Below are 12020 nucleotides of genomic sequence, written 5' to 3'. Positions count from 1 at the left end.
ATAATTAATTCAGCCTCCCGTACCTAGTGTGGTTTGTCTCCTGCTGGAGCAGTCAAGACACAGGAAAAGCTTGGTTTTTGCTTACACAGTTTTCATTTTAAAAAACAAAGAGAGTCCTGTAGCACTTTAAAGACTAACAAATTTAATTTCTGCAGGCATAAGCTTTCGTGGTCTGTAACTCACTTCGTCAGATGCAAGTGATGAAGTGAGTTACAGCCCACAAAAGCTTATGCCTGCAGAAATTAAATTTGTTCTTTAAAGTGCTACAGGACTTTGTTTTTGCTGTATACAGACTGACACGGCTACCCCTCTGGAAGTTTTCATTTTGGATTCCTAATTTGGCCACCTAGTGGCTATATCATGCACATTCTATGCAACAAACAGATCTGCTCTAGAAGATCCAACAGGTTGCACTGTGGTCCTATAGCAGCTTTAAGATCTTGGCTACTGGCTACAGATGAATCTGATTAGAAGCAACTGGGAAGATGTCAGCACTCCTGTCAGTGGCCTGAAGGAGCTACCTCAAGTTGCCTGCAATAAGCTGCTGGGGGTGTGTATGTTGGCCTGAATCTGTATCTGAGTGGACACCAGAGCAGAATAGAGACAAAAGCTTTCTTTGTTACTCTGCATGTTAGCCATAGGCAAAGATGAGAGAAGCAGAAGTTTTTGCCCAGTCAGGCTGGGTTGTCCAGTTTTATAGTCCTCACTGAATCCAGAGGGGACAGTATCTGGGAAAAGCAGGGAAGAGCTCGGTAGAATTCCCTCCTACCCACCCCACCATTAGCCATCTCAGTAGCAGTGGTTAGGGCAGCCCATGAGGCCCATCTGAAAGTGGAAAGGAATGCCTGATGGGAGCGATCTGCCAGGTTTGGCTATGCACACACTGCAGGAAGGACTGGGATCCACCGTACCTGAAACCGTATCACTTCCTTGCGGACCACGGCAGAAATCCGCTCGAAGTCCCGTTCGTACTGTGTCACACGAGACTCCCACTGCAAGGAGTGGACAGGTCATGTTATTTCTTCAAACTCCCAGGACAGGGCAGATTCCATCTGGATTACAACATTCACTTCCTCTTCCAGTACATTCACTGCAGCGAACTGCCTACAACTCCCTGCAGATAACCTCAAGGGAGATTCCTGGCTGACTTCAGCGTGGGGAACAATCGGGCTCTTGCTGAGCTATTACAGCAGAGATCCCCAGGATGTATATCCCCTTTGTCCATCAGGTCAGCTTACTACCAGTAGGCAGCACAGCCACTGCGCCACATAATCCAACTCTTGTCGGGTAGTGTACCACACCATCAAGCTGGAAGATGGCTGTCAGAACCAAGTCTGGAGGAGCAATGTGCATCTGACATGGAGCACTGGAGAGGTCCCACTGAGGGAACATTTCTACCAAGTCTTGCACTCACTGGCCTCTGTTTAAACCAGCCTTGTGTCTTATACGAAGAGAGGCAAAATACTTGTCACTAGCCAGACACTCATCCCTTCAGCTGACCGGAAGTCCTAGCTCCTAGACTCAGGCTATGCAACTCAGGCACCACTGGGGTGGAAGCAAAGCCACTGTCTGGTCTACAGAACAGCCCTGTCCCTTTTATTTAGAGTTACTGTACAGTGATACTTTGCACCTGGGCTTGTTGGGATGGCATGCAGAGGAGAAAGGTCATTGTACTGGTTTTGCAGCCATCAAACCAAGGCAATTGCACAGCGAGAGACACTGCACCAAGGCTTGCTTGGCTGGGGCCCTGGTTTGAGACAACTTGCCTTCCCATACCCAGCAAAAAGTTCCTCACCTCGGAGATCTCCTCTTTGGCCTGCTGTAGCTTGTCAGGTTTGTTGGCCCACAGCAGCCTGGCCTCAGTCTCCCGCTTCTTTTGCAACATGGTCTGAGCATCCTGCCAACGCTGCCAGGTCTTCATGCGCTGGTCAAAGGCACCCTACCAGCGGCGGAGCAGACAGAACATTAGACTAGCAGTTTGCCCTCAAAGCCCCTTTCAATGCATCTGTATGAGGGGATGGCCACAGCATTAAAGCAGTTCATTACACAGTCAGGGTGGTCTGTATAAGAGTGATACTATGCTACTGTGCCAATCCCTCCACTGGCCTGCTCCAGCCTCTGCTAGGAGGGTGTTTCGTTGCTCTGCATCTGACAGAACACTGCCCCCTGCCTCTGGCATGGTCAGGGCACAGTGTACATTACCGATGATTGACTGACTTCCAGGAGTCTAAGAGGACCTTCCTTCAGGGTGTCCACTGTGGCTCTAGTGACTGTCACCCACCAAGCTGCTTTTGGAGCTAGTAATCCCAAGGACCATTTGAGAGCTGGGAGATTTTCTGTATCCTCTCTAGAGTTAGCCAGACATGTTTTAAGACCTTTCTTTTGAAGAGTCTCTGAATTGAAGGCTGTGGCTACATGTTGCAGAATGTCAGCGGGTGCAACCTGCCCTTTCTGAGTTCTGTAACTTGGCGTTTCAGACTGTCTGAAGGAACAACCACACTGCCTGGTAATGCCAGAGGCTTCTGGTGCTTCAGGCAACATATCTTGTCTTTGGGATCAGAAAAATCCCAAGGCCACATCAACTGATCTGTTAAAGTAGGGACAGTGCAAATGAACATGCCAGGACAGGTCACTGATCTGCAGGGTGGTGATACAATGAAGAAAGCTTTTCAGAGTCCCCATTTCTCCCTCTTACCCTCCATTCAGACCTTAGAATCACTTTGCAAACTGAGCAAGGCAATTGGGCAAGCCTGAATCTGCTACAAGAGGAGACCGGGAGAACTCAAGGTGACTGGATACCACCTGTTCAGATGTCCCCCGCACTGTTACCAATGCTACCCAGAGCGACCAAAGTGTTCCAACGGAGCTGAGCTAGTCTCCACTTTTGAGACTAGAAAAAGGCTAGCACAGCTTCAAAGACTAAGGTACATGCCCCTTTCCAGATGTAGCTTTTCCATGAGCTTTGCCAGTCACAAGTGACACTTCTAATCACAAGAGTCAGGTGCTAATCCCATGCAGTAAGGGCACATGTAAGTGACTGGGACAGGCTATTCTTCCCTGCAGACCCCTTGCCCCAGTATCTTTCAGGCTTCACAGATTAGCAGTCCCAGGACTCAGCCAGCACCTCTAAATCCAGGGGGTTGGAGTTAAATGCTTAATTTTCAAAAGTGCCAAGTACCTGCAGCTTCCATTATTTTCGGTAGGATTTATGGGAAATCCGCATTTCAAACTTTGGCTATTCAAGTACTGATCTGTAACATGGGTTAGAAAGTGTTGGCCATATCTTTGAATGGTATGTTTGGTAGAACACAATCTGCAAGAGCTGCCTGTGAACAGATAAGTCTCCCCTTCTTTGGTCAGGAGTGGGGATGAGCACCCATTTCAGAGTGCGGGAGACAGATGCTTTGCCTTGCCAAAAGGCAAAGAGCATTTCAGACACTGAAGGACAAAGACAAGCTTGGAGGAAACAAAGGTGTAGAAACCCAGACCCTTTCTGCTGGAATTTCCCTCAACAGAAAAAAGTCTGTGCATGTTTCCTACAACACTGCTAGAGCCTAGGCTACAGTTTAAGAACTTATACAGGCAGTAGGATCTGAGTGCCTGACTCGGTGTGCATTTATCCCCACAATTTCCTCTTAAGCATGCACTATATGGGGAACTGTAGCAGACACACAATACGTGACTTGCACAAAGTCTCACGTGCTCCAGCAGAGCACATATTAGGACCCAGGTTTTCCAAGGCTCAGGCTAACACCCTCCTCACCAACCCATCCTTCCTCTCTGGACTCCAATGCAGTGTATGACACCATCAAGGTGAGGCTGGAAGTAGCAATTTAAAACAGTTTGCAAAGATTGGACAAATGGCATAAATGGAAGTGAGAAACTTAGAACAGCAGCAAGAAAAGGAAATCTTTCAAATGAGATGAGCCACAGATGTCACCTGGGCTCCCATGGTCTGTACCAGTGACTAATGAAGACAATCCCTTTCCTGGGCTCCCAGCTACCCTGGGACTTAGTTCTTTGTACCAATTTGTAATGCATCCTAAGGCCAGGTGCATGGCCTCTGACATGGGTCAGAGGGAAGAATTCTAGAAGAGCTAAGATTGGCCCATGAAGAACATTTACCAGGTCAGCTTATCAGGCACAGGCAGCACAAACTTCCTGCAGGCCTGTCTCATCTTGCCCAACCAAGAGCCATGGTGACAACGTTATGGGCGCTACACCTGGTTTACATAAACTCAAGTAGAACAGAGTTTCCTCATCTGTAATATGGAGCAACAGCACAGACTCTAGGTTCCAGGATGAAATGCAGCCAGACTTAACAGGCTCAGATAGTGCAGCATCTTGATCCTACATGCTGTTTGCACGTCATGCTGGAACCTTTAGTCTAGACCTGCACCTCCACCTTAAGAATGAAGGTGGCCACTTCCTGGCTTGTGGCAACTCCAAGGGCCATGTTCTGGCCAGCCCTGGCCCACTCTTGTGAGATGCGGAAGGTTTGCCTGCTATGGACAGGATGTGAGGATTGCTTACCCTTACAACTGAGAGAAGGCGAACGTAGTCACTCAGGAGCTCGGCCAGGAGGAAGAAGTCATTGTTGGCCTGTTCCTGGTGCAGCTGTTCTATCTTCTCTTCCACCTCAGCCAGCTGGGAGAGTGCCCGGGACAGGGCTGTGTTGTCCTCTGAACTCCCTAGCATGGCCAAACTCTTTGCAAACTGTGCTGTATTCAGTACTAACTCTAGTGGATGGAATGAAAAGAGGGTAAATATAGCTGACTGCAGAGCACTCAAAGTGACCAATAAAGTGACAGCCCAACTAGAAAGATTAACCCACAGAGCATGGGCGGTGGGGGAGAGAAGGCTAAAGATCACTTCCTGGCAATGGTATCGGTAACTAAATTAGAGTTTCCTGACCACTATGTGGTCAGCTGAAAAAAAAGCCAGATATCCCACAGCAGGAATCAGCTGCCTCTTGTAGCTTTGAGGGAGAAGGGTTAGGGGATGGTAGCTAGTAGCAGGAGAGGATAAGCTGGCAGAGAAATAAAGTGGAGGACAGGCACACTAGAAGTGCAGATTCCAGGCAGCTCATAGGTGTTTTTGTGTAGCTGTATGTGAAGATAGTAAAATTGCTGCTCCCCACTGCATATAGTTGCCTTTTAGAGAGTTCACAATGAAAAGCAGCAGAGTGAACAGCTTCTTAGGAGTCAGAGGGGAAGCTGGAATTGGAGTTTATTCAATTACTGCAGCGGCCTCTGAATCCTGATCAGGACACTATTTAACCTCACTGATTCTGCCCCTTCTCTGCTGCACATCCTGCCTCCCAATCAGGAGATTCTACAGAACAGAAGTATTCCCCCACCCCTTCCAGCTCTGTATTCCTCCCCACTTCAGACAACAGGGACATCATGGTATTAGCAAAGGTAACTCTAGCATAGAAGCATCATGGTACAGAGCAGGTCCTAGTGGGACAGATTTGAAATCTGCTCACCAGTGTTGTGCTAACATCTCAACCCTTACACAAAGTCAAAGCTCAGCAGCATCTACAGTTCAAGCTGCAAGTTCTACTGAGACAGACAGAACCTGTTACCTTTCCTGTGGTTGACTAGTGTTTCTACAACAGCATGTAGCTTCCGTAGGCGCTGCTCCTCACACTCCACTTCCTGAAGTTTCTCCTCAAACCACTGAAATGGACAAATCCACAATTGAGGAGAGTTCACACGTTCTTAGGGTATGAACGAGGACTGAATGAACAGTTGCAAGGTTACATTTGGGTCTTGACCAAGCGGTTTTCCCTCTTTGGAGCTCTTACACCCCACAGCCCAGAGGATAATGTCAAAGTCAAAGGGACAGGCAGAGGCTTCCCAAGGAGAAATGCCACTGAATACTTACGATGTCTGATTCATTCATCTTGATGGTCATTTTGCTGACTGCATCAGTGGCTTTGTTGAACATCTTTAGTATACCTGCTCCACTCAGTGTCTGGGTGCCTATTGCTCGTGGAAGCTGTAGAGAGATCAAAAATACTCTTTGGTTGTTCGCTATAGGGACTGAATTCTGGGTTACTTCGATTTCAGCGTAACAGGACCATACTGTAGAGATACTGCAAAGGAGTGCTATTAGGTTATGGGATCCATTTGACTGGATCCATGATAACTGTAGTTTCCCTTTCATTGGGATGATTGGTAGGGAACAGAGTCAGTGCACTTCAGAAGACTAGTTCTGGATAAGTGGCCAAGGCTATTTAAATGGCATGTGTTGCCTGTATCTTAGAAAAAGTAATTTGCACTTGCTACCATGTTTTCTGGTCACATAGCTTGAACTACAGAGAGCTGTTTCCTAGGTCACTCACTCACCATAGTTTAAATGCTCTAGAGTGGATCTCCTAGAACCAGGAGGCATACTTGGGGCATCAGGGGATGTCTGAAGATTTACTGTCTGCACAGTTGACAGAAGCAAGAGCTTTACTATCTTTGAATACAAGCTAAATCCCCCTGCACATTGTAGTGTCATCATTAGGAAACTCTGCTATGGCTGGCATGCTCATTTGAAACTCAAATTTAGTATTGTAATAGCACTCCATCTTAAGTTAACTACATGTTGGTTGGCCAGATTACCTCTGTCAATCCCACCCTCAGAAGTGAGCTCAGGAGTAAATTATTGCCTGAGTCTGGCATATGTCATATGCAGTGTGGTATCAATGTTGGTCGCAGGATATTGGAGACTCAAGTGGGTGGGGTAATATCTTTTATTGGACCAACGTTGGTTGGGGAGAGAAGCTTTTGGAGCTACACAGAGCTCTTCTTCAGGTCTGGGAAGCCAGCAAGAGTCTGGAATAGTCAGCGTTACTAAGGAACTATCCATGTACAGTTTAGAAGGTGGTTCTACTATGAACAGTTCTACTTCCATGTGTGGCATCATTGTTTAATTTAAAGAAGTTTATTCCCATTGGTCCTACAGGGCCAAAACAGCCAATATTGAGCAGGATTTTATTGCTCATGCATCAGTTGTTCATTAGATCAGTTGGTTACACTGGGGCATCCTCCTACATAAAAATGCATGTGCAATGGATAGGTCACTTGATGGGACAAGAAAACACAGCTTGACTCAAATCTTAGGGCAAGTTTGCTGGGACAGCAGAGACTTAGCTGTGAACGGAGCACAATGGCACAGGAAGAAGCGTGGAGCCCCACTGAGTCACTTCAACTAGATGAGAACTTAGACTTATGAGCCAAAAGACACTGCAGTAAAGTGGAGTGAGACATAGGCTCCCAGCCACCCCAGATTTCTTCTGCATTTCACAGTTAGAGATTAGAGAGCCTGTTGATTTGACTTTGGCCAGCACTGGGCACTCAGGTGAAGCCCAAGCACCCAGACAGCTTGGATCTCATGCCTGCATGTTTTCAAAGGACCAGGACTACCCACTATCTTATGAAGACATCTTTTCCAGCAACTCAGAACTAGCTGCCCTAAAGCCTTTGCAGAGCACTCAGATCAGCCTCTGAAAAGACTCTGCTCAAGGTCAGTCAGTGGCAGCCAGACAGGTTTCTGATCACCCAAGTCCTAGATGTTTGATTTCACCATACAATTAGACATCTTCCCCCTTTGCTTTGCTAGAAGTTAAAGGCATTTGAGTCTTGCCATTACTATACATTAAGAGCTCTTATCTATGCAGAGTAGGTGAAAAGACAGACATGTCGATAGCTTTGACACTGAAGTGAAAGATTTAGAAGGTTATGTCTGAACAGTGAACGTTACTTACAAATTAAACTAATTCTGGTGTGTGGTTTAATTTGAATCCTCTTAAACAATGTGCTGAGGTTGTCTTTCTGCATTTCCACAACATCTGCAGCTGCATATATGCATTCGCTATACTAACCTCTTCTTTTTCCAAGAACTCCCTGACTTCAGGGTCCTGCAGCATGGTTGGATGGTTGACTATTCTCTGAAGGTACCTAGAGTAAGAATGCATTCATAAGCAAGTCATTTGGTCTATCCAGAGACTTTTCTCCTTTGGCTCTATCACTACATGGCATTACTAGGCTTTGAGCAGGGGGTTGGACTAGATACCTCCTGAGGTTCCTTCCAACCCTAATATTCTATGACTATGATTATAAAAAGCCTCTCTCAATGAAGTGAAGTCTGCACAATATCAGCTCAGCAGTACAGCACAGTAGGTTACAAAAGAACTGGTAAAATACAATTAAGCCATGAAGACAGAACCAGCAAGCCAGCTGTTTCCTCCCACAGATCTGTTCCTTACGGATTACACACAGAAGGGACCATTACAATCTAGCCTCGACTCATGTGGTGAAATTCTGTGTCTGGTTACACAATTCCTCCATCTAGCCCATAATTGTGGTAGAGCTAGAGTAGATCATTTACAGACACCAATCTTGACTTAAGGATTGAGCATAAAGAATCCATCATATCCCTTCAGAAGACAGGTGTTCCTGATATTCCCAAACTTCAGAAGATTGAGCTGCACCACAGTTTTGAACTCTAGGAGTCAATCTGCATGTGGCAAAGAGATCAGAGGCCACCTTTAGCAAGATTAAGAGTTTGTCTAGACAGTTAGTGCATGGCAAGCTGGGCTGTAAACCTATGGCGGCCTACCAATGCTGTGCACTAACTGGCCATGTGAACCCTGCTACTGCACACAATGGACTCCCTAGGGAACATTTCAAATGGGAGTAGTTCAAAGTGCATTAGGGAGCTTTTAGTGCATAATAGCAGGGTCCATGCCGGCAGTTAGTATGGAGTGCACTGCAGATTTACAGTCCAGCTTGCTGCACTTGAATCCTCCATTCAGATGAGGCCTAACACCCACTTTCCCTGCCACCTAACAAGGAAGGTGTAAGTTTCATTATGAATTGTTCCCTACCCCAACCCTGCTCGGTTTGTAAGTCTGGTGTGCACTAATTTACTATTTTAGGGGTGTGTTTTTTTTTTGTTTTGGTTTTTTTTTTTTTTTTAACACACACACACACACACACACACACACACACACACACACACACACACACACAAAAGAGTGGAGTCTTCTGTTTTTAAATAACTTTAGTAAAGTCACACGGACTTCGTACCTACATGGAACTAGTGCCCTTTGAAAACTAGCACCTGTCTGCACAGACATGTTCTCTTGTAATAAGAGGTGAACACAGTTGTCTGAAGTGGTTTTATCTTTCACTAGTCATTCTAAGATGCATTAAAAACCCAGGCAGAAGTTTGAGCTGATTCCCATTTAGGTCAGTGAGCTTTGCAAGTCTATGCCCATATTCAGAAGTCTCCCTGACCCTTCCTTCAAGGCTTCCCCTCTAAATCTGTTTGTTCAGGTGTTCCCAGTTCCAGCTGTCTCGAGGGCAGCATCTCAGAGGTAATGGTCCATACCTTTCTAGAGCAGCCCGTCTCTTCTCTAGAAACTCTGCAGAGGAAGAGTCTTCTTTCCCAACTTTCACTTTGGTCATTCCTGGAACAGGAGACACTTATTTTAATAGCATTAGGCACTTTCAAAGCAAGAGAGAGTTTGAGGTAACAGCAGGGGAGAAAGGCTTCAGCTAAAGGTGAAAAACATGGTAGATCGAGGAAAGCTGTTTCAGACAGGAGGCAGCAAGAGGATCCTGTACCAACAGCAGCCAGGCTGGGAAGGGACCAGTGGATGCGGTTAGATAAGCAGATACAGGCTATGTCTACATGGACAGCGGCAAAGTCGCCGCCATCAGATCAACTTCTCTGGATCAACTGAGCAGTCAGTGAAGTCCTGCTCAGTCGATCCTGAAGTCTACATTATTAATCCACCCCTGCAAGTGGCGTATCACTGCAGCGCAGTGCAATGAAGATGGTGCGCAGAAAAGAAGCACAGAAGTCGACGGGAGTTACGCAAGTTGTGTACTTTGTGTAACTCCTGTCGAGTGCTGCTGAATCGTGGAGGTAAGTGTAGACCAAGCCACACGGAGCGATGCCATATGCATGGAATGAGGTGGAACAAGCCTGGGCAGGTTTTGAGGGTGGGATAACCAATCTGGAACCTGAAGTGAAAAGCAAGTCAGTGATGATGTTCTAAGTTCAAGTACACGTAACGTGGTACTCTGTACACAGAGATGGTAGCAGCTATGGCTAAATGAATAATTAAGTGATTTATTCAAGTGTTTGCCAGGCTGTTCACAAACTGCTCCAAGAGATCACTTTAGGTTTGTCAGAAGTTATTTGTTAATAGCTTCTCCAAACCAACAGACAGATTAGCAAATTCCCATTGAAGTTGGTGCACTTGACCAGACAGTTATGACTACCTCTTAGCAGGATGACCATTACTCTGAATCCAGTTTCTGTGACAAATACTCTTACAAACTCGAGATCTGTTTTTCCACTAATATTCTGCAGTCTCTCTCAGTTTTACAGTTCAAGAGAACATGCCTGCCAGTAAACTCAGTGCACTGGCATATTTATGGAAAGCTAACAGCTCATCTCAAGATTAGAATTAATTGCATTGACTGGCAGCAGAGTTTCTGGACACCACCCTCACCTATTAAGCTCTTTTCTGGAGGTGGTGGGACTATGAATCCATTCTGAGAGTGTTTCTCTGATAGCTTCTCATACAGACCCAAGAAGTCACTGAATCTCCTTTTCACAGAGAACTGCTTGCTTCTGAACATAGGTAAACTGGTCTGCAGGAAAAAGACAATAGTCAAATAAGACTTAATACTGTGCATCTGATCTAGCCAACAACTCTTTCACAGGATGTTCAGCTAGCATTTCACCCTCCCCAGTGAGTGTGTAAGCCAGAAAAGGGCAGTTTTCTTCCTACAAGAGCAGCCTCCCCCTTCCCACCATAAAAAGTTCAACTCAATCTACATTAGCTCATTTTGGCAAGCTTGAGCCTCTGTACTCAAGCAAGACCAAAAAGAAACCGTTACCAAAGAGTCATAACTCTAAGTATCAAAACTGAACGCTGCTAGTTAGACGACGAGACCATCTGGAGGACAGGATAGTTCTTTAGTTGCATTAAGTTTCATGACATAAGTTTTGCCAGTGAGCTCCTAGTAGCCTTTAGAGCCATTTATAGAGCTCTAGAAATTTGCCCAGTACTTCTTCAGAGAGCTTACAATGCAAATCTTGACAAGCAACACACGGGGAGATGGAAACAGCAAGTCCAAGCTGCTGGGATGCACAAGCGGAGGGCTTGAGAGTTTTGTTGCTGTACATGACAGATTGAGGAATGACAAGGGTGAATGGCTTTGAGCAGACCCATGGTACAGTGACTGCTGACTTGGCAAGTTCTTTATTATAGTAACAATTTTTCAGTATTAAACATAACCAGTTAAGACAGATGGAATTGTAAGCCTGCAGGGCAGGCAGCAGAAGTGTCATTACAGAGTAATGGATACAGTAAGCACATCGATTGGTCTCATTCTCTCACCCACTGGTCAGTGCATGTGCATCTCCTCGGTGCTAAATACAGAGGATGGGCATCTCCATTTGAAAGCCTAGCTCTCCATCTCAAGCTGGAGAGATTCAGGTTTAGAGCACGAGGTTTCTGGCGCCACGCAAGATGGCTGCCATCACATGTGCAGCTTGTCTCCAACTGAAAGCCCCTCAGAGCAGGGACTGGTTTTACCTCTGGAGCATCTAGGACAATTGGATCTCTTGACAGTGAGCATTACTGGTCACTAATTATGATCTACAGACTCATCTTCACTCTCAGTCAGCTTTGCCAAACTATTTACATGGCATGTGCAGGTCAATGCCAGTGGAAAGAGAAGGGACCCCACTACTGTAGCTTTTAGGTAGTTAACTGAGCAACAGCAAGTTACGAGTGTTACCAGAGCATAACATCCCCTTACAGAAGGAGGAAGATGCAAATGTCACCAGTGTGTCCTACAATTTGTGCAGCATTTCATTAGCCTTGGCTATAAAGTCAAGAAGTGGGCACATTCAATTTGGGAAGAGACACTGCATTCATGGCAGGAAGTAGTTTCCCCCTACCGGTCAGCAAGTTATTTTTAGTGTAACGAGACTGCAGTCTG

The 12020-nt window shown here is 46.0% G+C and overlaps 1 protein-coding gene across 1 annotated transcript in view; it reads right to left on the bottom strand.

The window, feature by feature from the left end:
* The window catches only part of SNX1 (sorting nexin 1), a 32158-nt gene that overhangs the window by 2197 nt on the left and 17941 nt on the right, over nt 1-12020 (bottom strand). Inside the window, exons 6-13 of the mRNA XM_067556019.1 lie at nt 10520-10661; nt 9388-9466; nt 7877-7952; nt 5890-6003; nt 5588-5681; nt 4534-4739; nt 1796-1939; nt 912-992 (exon numbers count right to left, since the gene is read on the bottom strand). Coding sequence (XP_067412120.1) covers nt 912-992; nt 1796-1939; nt 4534-4739; nt 5588-5681; nt 5890-6003; nt 7877-7952; nt 9388-9466; nt 10520-10661 — 936 coding nt within the window. The remainder of the gene's footprint in view (nt 1-911; nt 993-1795; nt 1940-4533; nt 4740-5587; nt 5682-5889; nt 6004-7876; nt 7953-9387; nt 9467-10519; nt 10662-12020) is intronic.

Source organism: Emydura macquarii, unplaced genomic scaffold, assembly GCF_026122565.2.
Source record: "Emydura macquarii macquarii isolate MOO-44397 ecotype Brisbane River unplaced genomic scaffold, CSIRO-AGI_Emac_v2 contig_1644, whole genome shotgun sequence".
Lineage (NCBI taxonomy): Eukaryota > Metazoa > Chordata > Testudines > Chelidae > Emydura > Emydura macquarii.
This window is presented reverse-complemented; position numbering and strand designations above follow the sequence as displayed.